This window comes from Ahaetulla prasina, chromosome 2 (genome assembly GCF_028640845.1).
Source record: "Ahaetulla prasina isolate Xishuangbanna chromosome 2, ASM2864084v1, whole genome shotgun sequence".
NCBI lineage: Eukaryota > Metazoa > Chordata > Lepidosauria > Squamata > Colubridae > Ahaetulla > Ahaetulla prasina.
The window spans coordinates 159,243,128-159,259,886 of NC_080540.1; the positions used below are offsets into that span (position 1 = coordinate 159,243,128).

Sequence of the window (16,759 nt, forward strand, 5' to 3'; positions counted from 1 at the left end):
GGATTCACCTGCATAGCTTTGAAAAAAATTGAGTATACAAAACTGGGATTGTAAAATCAATGCCTGCGAGAACTATTTCAACTCACCTCCGGGGTAATGAAAAGCTTGAACTGTGTTTTCTTATGAGCATCCAGCCCTAAACTGGTAGGAAAGTTTAAAATGTGGTCCAATTCTTTTTCATGCCTTTGTTTGCCTTGCTTCAGAAGATCTGATGAAGAAAACATGCTGGATTTGTATTTGTGGAATGATCATTGCAGCTTTACTCCCTGTTAGTTGGCAAATGATCCTGAAGGATTCAACAGATGAGTCTAGGTATGAAGAAACTTTTAATATATTTGATTTGAGTTGGGGGTGTATGGAGAGAGAGAAGAATTGCAGAAGCCTCCGTGTTTGCCAATTTCCTATCACAATCTTCCCCAAACTAAATTTGGGGGAAAGAAAATCTGAGGAAAGCACAGAGGTAGAGAAAGGAGTGGCTGAGATGTTCTGCAGTCGATTGGATGAGACAAGAAGTGAAGGAAAATGTGGAAATGAAAGGGACGACCTAGAATTATACTATTTAAGGTAGCTTTGGTCTTGTCACAAACCAGTGGCCCTTTTGGAAAAGGGTTGGATCATGGGGTAATTTCAGATAACTTGGTGGAAGGAAACAAATATTTTTAAAAATACAAAGTAAAAAATGCTAAGTTAAAGAGTTTGTTTGTTTGTTTAATTTATCAGTTTTACAAGCCCACCCAAATTATGATAACTCTAGGTGATGTATAAGTTAAAAACAACACTTAATGCAAGGAAAAGAGCATCCACCAAACCATGGACTCAGGGAACATACACTCTACCTAACCCAGAGCCTGGTGGAAAAGACCCTTTTAAAGGCTTGCAAGGTTGGGAGTACCCAAACTTTTGGGGGATATTATTTCAAAGGGAAGACTCAGAGCTAGAGAAGGCACACTTCCTGGGTTCCATGTATCCCAAAAACAGATGTATTACATGAGGCATACCCATCACTATCTACACCAACTTATTCTGGACCAAGTGCAGCCCCATGTAGGGCATATTGCAATAGTCCACTGGGTAACATTGAGGAAGCATTGCTGGTTCAGGAAGAGATTCAATTGGTGTATCAAATGAATCTGACTTGCGACCTTCCTGGCCATTGCTGCCATATTCCACCTTGAGGATGAGCTGCCAGCCTAGAAAAATCCCCCAACTGCATACCGTTTATGTCCAAGAGAATTCAATCCCAAAATTCAGAACTAAAACTGGAAAATTCAGGGCAATGGAATAACTAGAAATTCAGAGTCATGATATTTAGTGAGATTGTATCAGAACTGGCCAATATACAGAATTCAGCCTTTTTTTCCCTCTTCATTTTCAAAAGGTATTATTTTGCACCCATAAAAAAGAGGCAGGGCTTTGATCATGCTGACACAACCAACATCTTTACCTTTCGACACACATATCCGCCCTGTGAATGTCCTTGGTGGGCACAATCAAGAGGACGGCAGACATGATGACATCCATAGACAACCTCAAACTGTATCAGTGTCATTGCTGGATTATCAGTTATATCATATGACTTCATGGTTTTATTCTATGTACAAAAAAATACTGTCAGATGCTTTAAAGCTAGAACAGGAATGTTCAACCTTGGCAACTTTAAGATCTATGGATTGCTAACTCCCAGAATTTTATATACATATACATATACATATATATACATATACATATGCTTATACATATACATATACTATTAAACATATGGCATATCATACATGGACTAGCAATATATATTTACATTTTATCTAGATTAGTAAAACACAAAATGTAAATATTACAAAGATCCATGTTCAAATACCTATCTAGGCCATCTAACCACTGAAAGTACGGCATTGATTATATATCGCTTGCCTAGTATTAGTATAGTATAGCTAATATTAGAAACATGTCATTGGTGTACCACTGCAAGCAATGACAATACTCTTCTTTGAGGGAGAATACAGTGTTGTTTTTCTGTGTCATATAATACATATGGGTATATGCATAATTTTGTATTTATTTATTTAGCCATATTTATGTAGTATATATTGGAGGTAGTGACCCTTTGAGAGCTGTAACCAATGAAATTTCATTTTAATGTATGCCAATTAGTGTACATTCAAAGTGACAAGTTATTCTATCTATCTATCTATCTATCTATCTATCTATCTATCTATCTATCTTATCCTTGGCTTTCACTCAGATGGCAGCAGTCTTACAACATGAAAAGTGCCCACAGCTTTACTTCCAACATCAAACGCCATTCCGAAGGGACTTTTACCAGCGATTTTACCGAACATTTGGACAACATGAAAGCCAGAGAGTTTGTGCATTGGCTCATCAATGCCAAACGTTACAGGTAGAAAATGGTGAACTGTAGGAGAAGAACAGGCAGAGCCTGAGGGTGGAGTCAAGAGAGTAATTAGCCTAGAGTCCTTACGTTCCAAGCAGCCTAAGTCCAACCCCTCTTGAATTCTGCTAACTCTTATCTAGGACCAAATTAGTGCTGAATATTAGTTGACTAGATTCTTGAATATAGGCGCAAATAATAAATCAGTTTAACTGGACTTTAACACTGATTTTTTGTGCCTGAGTTGAACCTTTTTTTTTAACCTAAGAAAAATATCCATTTTCCATAATAGTATAGTTATTTAACCTATTATTCCAACCCAATAGGGTATAACACAATCTTCAGTTATCAGGTGAGGAATTAAAACAGTAAATGAAGTAAATGAAGAAGCAAATGTTAAAAATTATATAAAGTTAAATGAATAGCCATTCAAAAATTACATTATAAAGATAAAAGTAACTACATTTAATGACTATGAAAGAGCTATTTATGACAATCAGCTACAGCTTGAACAAAACTGCTCGCCTTCATGGGATAACCATCTTCTGAGGTTTTAATAAGAATTCAGTTTCATCAATGACTATAATACTTTTTTTTGTCAGAAGTGATTCAAAATACATTCAACAGAGTTAAGTTGGGCAATTTAAAAAGACGGTAAGGGATGTCCTTTAAATTGCTGTGCATTTCAGAATAGGAATTAATGTGTCTAAGAAGGAAGATTATAGAGTCCTAAGCAAAATAACTCTTGAAAATCATCTTTTACGTTTAAGCAGATGATGATTGAATACTGCAGATAATGATCAATTCTAATGATTGGTTAATGGATGGCTTGTGATAAAATTATAAGTGATTTCTGACTGCTTGTTGTTTAATAGCAACATGAAAAAAATTTTCCTCACTGTAATTGGTTCATTGGGATCCTCATCTGTATTAAGTTAGATATCTGTTAGATTGTACTTATAGATGCGGGTCACTCTTCAGTACAATCTAATTCCCTTCTTTCCTTTTCTCCACTTGCTCACCACATTACTTTTATCTGCGTATGCAGCGTGTCAGTCTACAAACTACATCATTCCTGCCAAGTTTTCCTGATTCTTGTGTAAAATAATGGGAGCCACAGTCAAGCACATCACAAGATCTTCAGATTTGAGAAACTTTAATCAAAAGCTGGTTTATTCAAACCTCAGAGACTAGTTTCCCAGGATTGATTTGATTAATCTTAATACCTCAGGAAAAACCCAAATAAGACAGAAATGCATAACCAAAAAGGAGGACATATGTGGGTATAATGTGTATGGGCTTATATATGCAAATCTATACTAACAAGATATCCACCACCACCCCGCCCCATGTGTAAAGGTATGTGGAAATGAATTTTGAGAGACAGGGCAAAAAGACACTGGCTAGGAAAAGGTCAGATATAAAAAGCCTGAAAAAAGAATGTGGAAAGGGCAAGAAGCTCAGGAGAAACTCTCCCTAGTATCTTTAGCAGTAAAGGGGACTGGGGTGGAGGGAGAAATATACTCTCAGACTGTTAATATAATATTAGCAACAGCTGAAGAAGCTTCTTGGATAAGAAACAAAACTTCTCCAAAGAAAAATCACAAAGTCCAGTTGCCTCTTGAAAAAGCACCTTTGGGACAATGATATTCATTATTATTAATTAATATATTACAATAATCTGACCATGTTTCCTCTCTGGTCTGCCTTGCAAGGTTGACATCCATAGATGTCTATCCTGCAAATGGCAGAATAGATAAAAGATCCGTATCTAAACGATAAAAGACTTTATCTTTTAATAGTCTAGACTCTAGATAAACCTTCCCATTAAGGAAGCCAATGAATCCTGACCTCCTGACAGCTCTTCAAGATATAATATCCTGAATATCCTTTTGAGGACAGTATGTATAAACATGAACCAGACTTTCTATTTTGGCTATTCAGAGTAGATGTAGCACTTTCAGCAGGCAATTCTGTGGACTTCTACCTGGAATTAAGTTCCACTGAATGCAGTGTGTCTTACTTCAAAGTAGACCTGCTTAAGATCACAACATTTTTGCGGCTCTCATAGCCTTTGCCTCATTCGTTTTTACAGCTCTATAAAGCGGTTCATTAAAGAAAAACCCATCTTCTTAGGCTATCCACCTGGCTCTTTCTGGCTGAGGTAAGGCTACATAGTATGTAAAATATGTTATTGCATCTTTACGCTTCGGTTCATGTTTCTTTGTGTTTCGCAACCTCAGAATTCTGGGAGTTTGGGGGGTTCAAATCCACCCATCTTAAAGTTGCTGAGGTTGAGAAACATTGTTCTATCTGAAGGCCTCTCTCTTTCTGGGAAAGGACGGAAGTGCAAATTTGGAAAAGTGGACCCAGACTGGGAAGTCCTCAGCTGAATTCTTTGCTTAGCTTTGAAGCTCACTGAATGCTAGTAGCCAAAGCCAGTTACATACTTCCATCCAGACTTCCTTCCTAGGATGGCTGTGAGAATGAAATGGAGGCAGGAGATCAGCTGTGGCCACCTTCACCTCCTTTGTGGGGAAAAAAATCAAAATAAATACAAGAAATGTATGAATCTTTCTGGATCTTTCTAAAGTAGAAACAACTACCCTTTCCATATGGGTAGTCCTTAACTTATGAGTGGTTGCTTAGCAACCATTCAGTTATGGTCATTTGCCCTTATGACCAACTGCAGAGGCACTGCAGCAGCCTCCCCTACCTATCACGTGCCCCATTCTGCCCAATCCGGTCCCCGCAGGCTTTGGGTCTACTTTCCCCCTCCTCACCAGGTCCCTCCAGGCTTGTGCTAGGCCACTCAGGGCTTCCCTCAACTGTAAGCCACCCCACGATCCATTTAACAACTGCATCAGGGAGAGCAGGGATGAGGTCATTAAGCAAGGCAATCACATGGCCATCTCACTTAACGACTGCCGTGACTTGAGACCATAATGGGCGAGCTCCATTACAGTTGTGAGTCAAGGATTACCTGCCTGTACTATACATGATTTGTCTTCTAATATCACTTCCCTTACCTGGGAATGAAGGCAGGTAAAAAGCTAAACGTTTCAGCCTTGAAAGACAGAAGGAAGAACCGCTATTAACAATCGGACAAATACCATATTTTGTATAAGAGTATAAGACGCACCTTAGTTTTTGGGAAGGAAAATTTTAAAAAGCTGATAGGCAGGTGGATCGATTTCCCGGAATACCCCCAGTCAGCTTTTCCCAGAGGTGAATTTTAGCAACAGGTTTTTGGTTGTGAGCTCTGTGCCTTGCTTTTTTTCCTGAAACTTCTGAAACACTGTTTCAGAAAAAACTTTTTTTTCTGCCTCTGAAAGCCTCTGAAACAGCTTCAGAAAAAAAGTCTCTGAAGCTTTGTTTGGGCTTCTTTTCTGAAGCTTCGTTTCTGATGGGTTTTTTTTTTTTTTTGGCCTCTGAAACCTCTTGTTTGAGAAGCTGGGTGGGGCTACATTCAGAATATAAGACGCACCCAGATTTTCACCCTCTTTTTTTGGGGAAAAAGGTACGACTTATATTCTGAAAAATACCATAAAATGTGAGCCCAGGCCAAAAATGCTTTAGACACACACACACACCATCCCAATTCTCATGAAGATACTATAAATGAGGCTAGAGTGGTTACATGACTCTGCTATTAAAACTCTGCTATTAAATAAAGGGGGATTAGGTCTGCAGAGTGTCTTTTTCTTAGTTTCTTACCTTCTTACCTTAGTCTAATGCAGGTAGTCGTCAGTTTATGTTCATTCATTCATTCAGTGACCAAATTTGTGGTGGGACTGAATGAGTGTTACTTATGACAAGTCCTCAAAGTTCTGGGTGCTTGTTGTCTGGGACACCATTAGAACATTGCAATGAGCTGCAATTGTATGCCCTCAAATTCCAACATTGCCTGCCAGCTTCCCACAAAGTAAAGCCAATGGGGAAACTGGTCAGAAGTCACGGGCACATGACTAAATTAATGACCCACACAGTCCTTGCTTAATGAAGGCAACCAGGTCTGCCAAAACTGGCATCATTAAGCAGGGCAGTCATGTGACATCCTGCTTTATGACCGCATTGCTTAGCAACAGAAATTCCAGCCCCATTATTAATCAAGAACTATGAGTCCCAGTGCAGAGAAATTACTCAAATCTCCTAAATCACCAATTTTATACTGTAATTACAGGGACAGACAGTGATCCAAATGGTTTTGGCCAAGCCAAATGAAAAATAATTTCTCATCATTATTGTAATTTTTCTAAAATGCACCCAGTAGATCAAAGCGATTTCTATGGAATGTCTCGGCTCCCCCCTGATCACAAAACTCAGCTTATTTCCTCACTCTGTCCCTTTTACAGGTACAACTGAAAGGATAATACAGGAATTGGACATTCTCACCTGCAGCATTTAAGCACATCCAGCAATGAGAACTTTTGCTGATACTTTGATGCTCTTCTTTTTCTGTTGTTTCCAACCCAGTGAATTACAGACCCTCCTTTTCCTTGTTCCTAAATGTGTCTACGGTAAATGTCATATTAAACATGTTTTATTTCAGTCTCTGCTTCTTCTTTTTTATTTACCATGTATTTTAGAAGGGCATTGGATGTTAAACAACTAGGGAGAAGGGATTTAAGGGATCAAACGCATTACTGAAAACTGCCTTTTCTTTTGAAAATCCCATAAATGACTCAAAAGACAATTGCCACAGGAGGATAGTTTGTGGTGAAAGAGCAACACCAGCCTTGTCACAGCTGCTGGCTGTATATCCCTGTGGATGTAGAGCTGACTAAGCTTAAAGGTTGCTCTGTCAAAAAAGGAGGAGGAGGAGGAAGAGGAGGAGGAGGAGGAGGAGGGGGAGGAAGGAGGGGGAGGGGGAGGGGGAGGACTAACAAAACCTGAGGAAGTACCAGCTGGAAATACCCTTATCAAAGATAGATAGATAGATAGATAGATAGATAGATAGATAGATAGATAGATAGACAGACAGACAGACAGACAGACAGACAGACAGACAGACAGACAGACAGACAGACAGACAGACAGACGTAGATGTAGATGTAGATGTAGATATGGATACTCCCACCTTCTATATATGCTGTTTGGCTGGGACCCTGCTCATTTTTCAGGTATAGAAAAATAGCTGTTTTCTCTTATTGGAAAGCTTTTGTTGGAAGAAAATAAGGTGCCAGTGACTTCTGAGGAGACTTTATGTCAAAGCTAGAATGCCCACTGATCTGTGAGAAGGAAGCTAACAAGCCTCAAATTGCTGTACCCTAACCCATTTTCTCCATTGATTTGATACAGTGGTAAAATGTAAAATTTGTTACTACCGGTTCTATGGGTGTGGCTTGTGGGGGAGGGTGTAATGTGACTGGGTGGGTATGGTTAACTTTTTTTTTTTACTTTTAAAAGCATTTTTTCTACAATCCCTTTGGCCAAAGAGGTTGTGAAAAATGCTTTTAAAAGACTCTGACGATCCCAGCTGAGTTGCCTGATTGTCAGAAACTTTTGTTTTCTTTTAAAAGCACTTTTTTTTTCCTTTAAAAGAAAAAAAAGCCTCTTACGATCAGGCAACTCAGCTGGGATCATCAGAGCCTTTTAAAAGGATTTTTTCTACAGCCTCTTCGGCTTTTAAAAGGCTCTGATGATCCAGATGAGCCGCGTGATCATCAGGGACTTTTTTTTTTTTACTTTTAAAAGCATTTTTTCGGCCAAAGAAAAAAATGCCTTTAAAAGTAAAAAAAAAAAAACCTCTGATGATCGTGCAGCTCAGCTGGGCAGGGGGGAGGGCAGGGATGTTTGCTATCAGTTCTCCGAATCACCGGCCACCATCGCTACTAGATCGGGCGATCCAGTCCAAACTGACAGCATTTCACCCCTGGTTTGATATCTTATTTTGAAATTTTACTTTTTTAATTCTTGGCTTGGACTGCTAATACTCCACAGTCTGTTTTCATTTACAATTCCTGATCCTGGATGCTTAAAGATTTGAGATGAATGATTTAAAAGCAGGTTTACTACATTTTTGAAAAGTCCAATATTACTCACAAGTCAGCTTCCCAGCTCTCTGTTTACAAAGGATGCCCCGAGAGGAAAGTTTTTGCTGTCACCAAAGAGCACACAGATCTCTCTTTCACAGATAGTGAATGAAGGATCATTGTAATCTTGCAAAAAGATGTAAAGAACAGAAGGCAATATGAACCCTGATGGATCAAGCCAATGGCCCATCAGAATCCTCTCCAGCTTTGACATTCATTTTGGAGTATTTTCTATCAGTTTTATTATATCTACCTAATAGTAACATTGACCAAACCATATTTTGTGGGCTTCCTTATTAAAATGTCATGAGACATAGTTGAAGGCCATATTGAAGAAACTGCATTCCTGTAGTCAATGAAGTTGCTCAGTATTAAAAAGATTAATTTTCAATGAGATCCAGTGCTCCCTTTAACCTAAGGTTTTATCCCCATGAGATTCCACCTAGTACCTCTCTCTGTTTGTTTGCTGAAGATCAGGTCTGGAAGAATAGTGTCTTCTTCAAACAGCCAGCAAAAATCTCTGAGGAACTTTTAAGACCTTGCAACCTTGGTTAATAATAATAATAATAATAATAATAATAATAATAATAATAATAATAATAATAATAACAACAACAACAACAACAACAACAACAACAACAACAATAACAACAATAACAACAACGACAACAACAACAACAACAACAACAACAACAACAACAATAACAACAATAACAACAACGACAACAAGTAGGAAGGGACCTTGGAGGCCTTCTAGTCCAACCCCCTGCCCAGGCAGGAAACCCTACACCATCTCAGTCAGATGGTTATCCAACATTTTCTTAAAAATTTCCAGTGTTGGAGCATTCACAACTTCTGCAAGCAAGTTGTTCCACTTACTAATTGTTCTAACTGTCAGGAAATTTCTCCTTAGTTCCAAGTTTATTTTTTTTTAATTTACATTTATATTCGCCCTTCTCCGAAGACTCAGGGCGGCTTACAGTGTGTAAGGCAATAGTTTCATTCTATTTGTATATTTACAAAGTCAACTTATTGCCCCCCCAACAATCTGGGTCCTCATTTTACCTACCTTATAAAGGATGGAAGGCTGAGTCAACCTTGGGCCTGGTGGGACTTGAGCCTGCAGTAATTGCAGGCTGCTGTGTTTTAATAACAGGCTATCTTACAGCCTGAGCCACCACGGTTGCTTCTCTCCTTAATTAGTTTCCACCCATTGCTTCTTGTTCTACCCTCAGGGGCTTAGGAGAACAGCCCGACTCCCTCTTCTTTGTCGCAACCCCTGAGATATTGGAACACATGTCTCCCCTAGTCCTTCTTTTCATTAAACTAGACATACCTGCAACCCTTCTTCATGTTTTAGCCTCCAGTCCCCTAATCATCTTCGTTGCTCTTCTCTGCACTCTTTCTAGAGTCTCAGCATCTTTTTTACATCGTGGCAACCAAAACTGAATGCTGTATTCCAAGTGTGGCCTTACCAAAGCATTATAAAATGGCACTAACACTTCACGTGATCTTGATTCTCTCCCTCTGTTTACGCAGCGCAGAACTGTGTTGGCTCTTTTAGCAGCTGCTGCACACTGCTGGCTCATATCTAAATGGTTGTCCACTAGGACTCCAAGATCCCTCTCACAGTTACTACTATTGAGCAAGGTACCAAATATATGGTACCTGTGCATTTTGGTTTTTTTGCCTAAATGTAGAACTTTACTTTTTTCACTGTTGAATTTTATTTTGTTACATAGCTCCCAATGTTCAAGTCTGTCAAGATCCTTCTGTATCTTGAACCTATCTTCTGGAGTGTTGGCTATTAATTGGTTGATTCAGTTACTATGTCTTTCCTTCCTGAAACTTCTGAAGTCTGTCTGGGACAGCATTATCCAGTCCTTTTGCCTGATTTGGCCATCTATAGCATGCCACTACCATGCATTGGTTCCTCTTTCTCATTTTCTTACACAAATAGTTTGAATGGGTTTCACACTTTTTTCTGTATCCCAATATATGTGTGCAGTTTTTTTCACCACCATCATCACTACCTCCTCCTCCTTCTCCCTCCCACAATAAATATTGAATAGGAAATGTTGATATACATGAGCCACCCATAAGCACTTATTGGTCTAGATCAGCTTTTCTTCAGAATGAAAACCTTGAATAGGCAGTAAGCCCACTTCATTGGAGACCTGTACACAATTTTTTAAAAAAGATGACATGCACCAATCAGAGAACAGAGAACAATTAGAGCAGAGAATGATATTTTCCATATCAGCTCATTATTTGTCATTGAAGGTTTCCTTTATTCATGGCATACACACAGATTAAAAAAATATATATCTTAAAAATATGTTGAATATACAACTAAAATAATTTTTAAAAATCAGAAAATGTTGGGGAAAGCACTATAAAATTTTAAAATCTGTTTCAATGGAAACCACTATCTTCTAAAAATAACATGACAAAGACCACACTTAGAATAATATTTTAATATTGAAGCTTAACATATAGATCAACAATGGGTACTATTCTCAATCATCAGTTATCGTTATTGACAGAGTTTGTACAGACATGAAGTATGAAGCAGAATCAGTGATTTTTTTAACCGTAAAACAACAAAACTATACTTATTTAGATAACTCATTTTTGAGCAAAATTTTAGCAAACGTATTTTGGTTTCTATAGAACCAATAAGAATCCTTCTCCCCATTATTACATTTATTTACAACATGGGGTGGGTTTTTTTAAAATTACATTTCTTACAACAAAATATTGTTTTCTTTTATATCTAAAAAGAAAATAGTTTCTCTATTTCTACATGTAGTTGTCACAGGAGGAAGAAAAAACACTAGAAAAATGTGCCAGCACCTTTTCTTGGATTCCCTTCCTTCTTCAGTTAAGATTATGAAATTCTTCATAATTTTCAAAAATGGCCAACATGCTTGAACAACTTAACACACTGTGCGTTATCATCTTTCCCTAATCCTAATGCCTCCCTGTCTGTTGGAACTGCAATTCCATCGTCCTAAGATTTCCAGCTTGTAGGAGATTAATCTAAAATGGATCAAGAGCAGATCTCACGAATGTTCTGGAAGAAACTGGAACAAACTCTACCGTCCCTTAGCCCCCAATGAATGATATGGATCTCCTACCTCCAGCTATCCTTTAATTGTATTTTTCTGGTCTACTCTGCAAAAGATTGGAATAAAATAAAATAAAAAAACCTATGCTGTTAGGCATTCAGAGGCAACAAAGATACATTTGCCACCTTGGAATCTCTCCTCTTCCCTCTCCTGTCCTGCCCTGTTTCAGTTCCCAGAACTTTAGACTCCTTCCTCCTGCTACCCCAAATGAATGGCAACACTCTGAATTGAAAAACTACCCTTTTGGATGCTATTTCTCAAACAAATATTTATTCTCCTGTTTTTCAAAAAATATTTCATTCATCAATAAATAGTGGGCCTATGGTCTAGATCAGGATATCAAACTCAAGGCCTGAGGGGCCAGATCAGGCCAGTGGCTTAGATCTGGCCCACAAGGCCACCCTGGAAACAGCAAAGGACTGGCCCATGGTGCCTCTATCAGAGAAAATGGAGCTCAGGAGGAGCGCGCAGGAGGCCGTCGTAGCCAAGAACGAAGCTCAGGAGCCCATTTTCTCTGGCAGAGCTCTCAGGCTCCCATAGGTGCCCCCGACACGACTGATGTCGAGTTGGCTATGCTCACTCTGGCCACGCCCACTCCACCCACCCACCGAGGTCAAACACAACCTTGATGCAGCCCTCAATGAAATCCGAGTTTGACACCCCTGGTCTAGATTGTGTAAGTGAAAGACACAATAGGCTTATCTCTCAATGGTTGGATCTTTTCCAGTCTTAAGGTTTATGCTTTAATTCAGAATGATCCCAAGTAGCTGGAATAATACATAGGTCCACAGATCTATATGTGGCACTTTTTCATATTATTCCAGAACAGATTGTTTGGTATATTTATTCCATTCAATCGTGTTCGAAACCACCTTGGAATTTTCTTGGTGAGGTTTTTCAGAAATGGTTTGCCATTGCTTCCTTCCTAGGGTTGAGAGAAAATGACTGGCCCAAGATCAACCAGCTGGCTTGTACCTTAGGTGGGACTAGAATTCAGTTTCTTGGTTTCTAGGCTGATACCTTATCTACTATACCAGGGGTCTGCAAACTTGGTTCTTTTAAGACTTGTGGACTTCAACTCCCAGAGTTCCACAGCCAGTTGGGAGTTGAAGTCCACAAGTCTTAAAAGAACCAAGTTTGCAGACCCCTGTACTATACCAAACTGGCTCTGTGATATGAATCTAGCCATGTGTTAAGTGAGATTGTTGGTGTTTTACTTGACCAACTAATATAGCAGTGCTCTGTAAATAACCAATAATTGCCACAATCAACATATTAGTGTATTTTCTGCCTTAGCTGTGCCCTTGCAGAACTCCATCATGATAGTCCATAGCCATTCAATTCAGACTTCTCCTCTTAGCCCCTAATACAAATAGTCCTCATTTATCAACTGCCGTTGGGATAGGCAACTCTATTCCTATCAGATGTAAAGTAAATGTGATCATGGCCAACTTAGTCATGGTGAAGAGATGCACTGTGGATCATTAAGCATGACATCATATTGTGAGTTGTGACTTCCTAATGGCTTCCCCATTGACTTGCCTACTGTGAAGGTTGTAAATGACAAGAACGTGACTGTGGGATATTGCAATCATCATAAATCTGTGCCGGTTGACAAGTGCCTGAATCACAATCACATTGACTGTAGGGATGCTGCCACGGCGGCTGCTACGTCAAGGATTAGTTGCAAGTCTCCTTTTTCAGTGTTGTTGAAACTTTGAATGTTTGCTGAATGAGTGGTGGATACATGAGGATTACCTGCATTGCTCTACTATTTCCTACTCAGGTTCTACCAACTATCTGAAGAACCCTTCAGAACATTTGGACGCAAAGCTGAGCATTTTCTTTTTATGAGCATGAAATAAAATACATTGCCACAACTAAGACAAACTCCTTTATGAAAATTAAGATGCAAATGATTTGGATTCTCTTACCAGACTTGATTCTAGGAGTGGTGAGATAAAATTGTCTTCTCAAATTAACAAATCCTTTGAAAGATTTCCTTCCCAACTGATTAATTACTACTGGGTTCTTTCTCAATGGGGACATCAAATTATCTAACTACTGAAACTGTTTTATCATGTTAATGAAATGGATATCATCCATAAATCGGTGATAATTTTTATTTTATATTAAGTTCTTCTTCTTGTGCCATATCCGTCATCAGCTGTTGGTGATCTTGTTGGAAATCCTATAATTTATATTAAGTTAGGCAGAATAAAATAATGATGTATATTTATTTGTAATTGACAATTGTGGAATGCTGTCTTTATATTTAGCACTGCTTCTTTCCCACTGCTCTTTAAGAAAATTCATAGTAATGCAAACCAGTCTTCAGTGGCAGTGGCTCTCATTATCACCCAAATTAAACTCATGAAGAGTTTTGGAATTGGGTGGTGAATGAGACACACTGCTACAAAGCTCAAATTTCTGTGACTTCCTTTTTTCAGCAACAAAATCCATCAAAGAAACTGAATGTCTTACAGAAAGACACTGGAATGATTGTTTGAAAAGTACTGTCTCTTTATATATACAGGTAGTCCTTGACTTATGACCGCAGTTGAGCCCAAAATTTCTGTTGCTAAGCAAGACAGTTGTTAAGTGCCTTTTGTCCCATTTTATGACCTTCCTTGCCATGGTTGTTAAATGAATGACTGCAGTTGTTAAATTAGTAACATGGTTGTTAAATGAATTGGACCTTGGGACACTGCAACTATCATAAATGTAAACCAGTTGCCAAGCATCCAAACTTTGATCATGTGACCATAGGGATGTTGCAATGCAGCGGTGAAATCCCCCCAGTTCTATCCAGCTAGCCAAACCGGTAGCGCTGGCGGCAGGAGGCTCCGCCCACCCGCAGGGAAATCAGTACATCCCATTTTTTTAACCATCGGCGCATGCACAGGAGGTTCTGCGCATGCACAGAAGAGGCATGTGCGCTCCTGCACAGAAGTACACCCAAACCGGTAGCAAAGGTAAATGAATTTCACCGCTGTTGCAATGGTTGCAAATGTGAAAAATGATCATAAGTCCCTTTTTTCAGTGCCATTGTAACTTCGAATGGTCATTAAACGAATGGTTATAAATCGAGAACTACCTGCAACTAATTTATGGGAATCTTACAGATGTTATGCTGTGTCAGACATCATACAGGCATAAGACAGCATTATTCATCCCCTGAAGTTTTAGATCTGTTTAATTCCCTTAATTTTGTTCAAATTGCCATTATTTTATTATTTCCTGTAATTATTAGGTAGACAGGACAGTCAGTATTGTTTTAAATATTATCTTATTTTTAATACGTGACATTATTTAAATGCTTTTGTTTAAAAACCCTTAAAATTTGTGTTGGGATGCAGGTGTTTTGTTTTGTTTTTTGTTTTGTTTTTTGAGGAAGGTTTGTCATTTCCCTGCAGTGGTCATTGTATGAATAACCACACTTGCATATGGACCATTTTGTGAATTTCACCCATAACATGCTTTCTGAAAGTTAAGTATGTCTGCTGGCTTCAAAAGATTAGAAACCCATGGCATAATGTTAAGTTGTCTCACATCAATCATCAAGAACCAATTACCTGATTCTTCTCTCTATTTAGTAGTGACGTTGTAAGAATTTGAAATCCCATAGTGGAGCAGCCCAAGAAATGAACTAACAAAGAGGCAAGCTTATAAGATGATTTGGCCCACAGTTCTAAAGTATGGAGCAGGGATGTCAAACTCAAGGCCCATGGGCCGGATCTGGCCTGCAGGGTGCTTAGATCTGGCCCGCGGAACTGCCCTGGAAACAGCAAAGGACCAGCCTGCAGTGCCTATGCCAGCAAAAACAGAGCTTGGGAGAGCCACACGCGGCCCTCCCAGACTCTGTTTTCACTGGCAGAGGGCTTTAGAGGCTGTCACAGCCAAAAACGGAGCCTGGTCAAGTGACATCGAGCTGGCCACACCCACCCTGGCCACATCTACCCTGCCCCCCCCCCCCCGAGGTCAAGCACAACCCTGATGCGGCCCTCAATGAATTTGAATTTGACACTCCTGGTGTAGAGCATAAAGAACACAGAGCCAGCTTGGTTTCCAAAAATAAAAGTCCACATGGAAGCCTGGGATATAAGTGTATGCAACTTGGCTTTCACTTCCTTGCTAGTCTCACTGCATCACAAAAGACACAACAGTCATTGGGCTGCATCAAGCATGCAGACCAAAGTGGATCATCTAAGCGTTCTCTGCAGGAAGAGCGCCTCCCAGTTCCTAACCAAGGCAGCAATTTATGCTATTAGAGAAAATAAGGAGAAACAACTGTTCATTGTCAATCACATTGCTTATCAATGTGGGCGGGGTGGGCATGGCCATCCAGAGGTGGCATTTGGGGGGTTCACCGAACCCCGGCAATCCTTGGCTAGAGGATCACCCAACCCCTGCCGAACCCCCAGGAGCCCACTCCTGCAGCAGGGGTTCAGTGGTGTTACTTTAAAGCAGTTTTCCTTAGCATAGTATGCAAAGTGCGCTTTCATATTTATCATTTTGGTCCCTTTTTTTGTAAACTGTTTTGAATGCTAGAAATGCGAGATTAAATATTCTATGACCATCAATAACAAGAAAAGGAAAAGCAATGGTTTAGAACAGGAGTGTCAAACTCGTGTCTTCACAGCATTGTCATTGACATATTGCAACTCCCCCCCCCCTCTTTGCTAAACTGGACATGGCTAGCGCATGACGTATCCGGCCTGAGGGCCGCGAGTTTGACAACCCTGGTTTAGAATGAACTATAGGGCAGGAATAAACAATTTGTTTTTCTGTCCAGAGTCATACTTCCAGGGAGGTTAAACTATGGAGCCCACATGATGCTAGTGAATGGAGTAGAAGCAAGCTCTCTGTGGGATTGAAGTCATCCATTTTCTCTGCAACCCTGATCTCCTGTTTTATTTCTATCTGCTTGATATCTTCTCTCTCCTTCTGTCTCTCCCCTTCTTCCCTGTCAACCAAGCAGGCTGTGTGGAAAGGGAGGAATCACTTTTGCCAAATAATTTTAGTATCTTATGACATTATTTTTTGAAATGAGACTGAGGACCACTTGAGATTATCTTTATTATTTTAGAGAATAAGAACAGAATCTTGAAAACTGTCAGAGCTTCTTTGTACTACATCTTATAATGAGCAAAGTTAGTTTGTATGTGTTTTATTATTTTGACTTTCTTTCTCGTGTCTCCTTATTT

At 39.4% G+C, this 16,759-nt stretch overlaps 1 protein-coding gene across 1 annotated transcript; it reads left to right on the forward strand.

Moving 5' to 3' along the window:
• Positions 1–211: 211 nt before the first annotated feature.
• On the forward strand, positions 212–6,751 carry LOC131190596 (exendin-3-like). The gene is made up of 4 exons (XM_058167935.1): positions 212–312; positions 2,240–2,395; positions 4,482–4,550; positions 6,742–6,751. Exons 1-4 carry the CDS (start codon positions 212–214, stop codon positions 6,749–6,751), a joined length of 336 nt encoding a protein of 111 aa, XP_058023918.1.
• Positions 6,752–16,759: the final 10,008 nt, after the last annotated feature.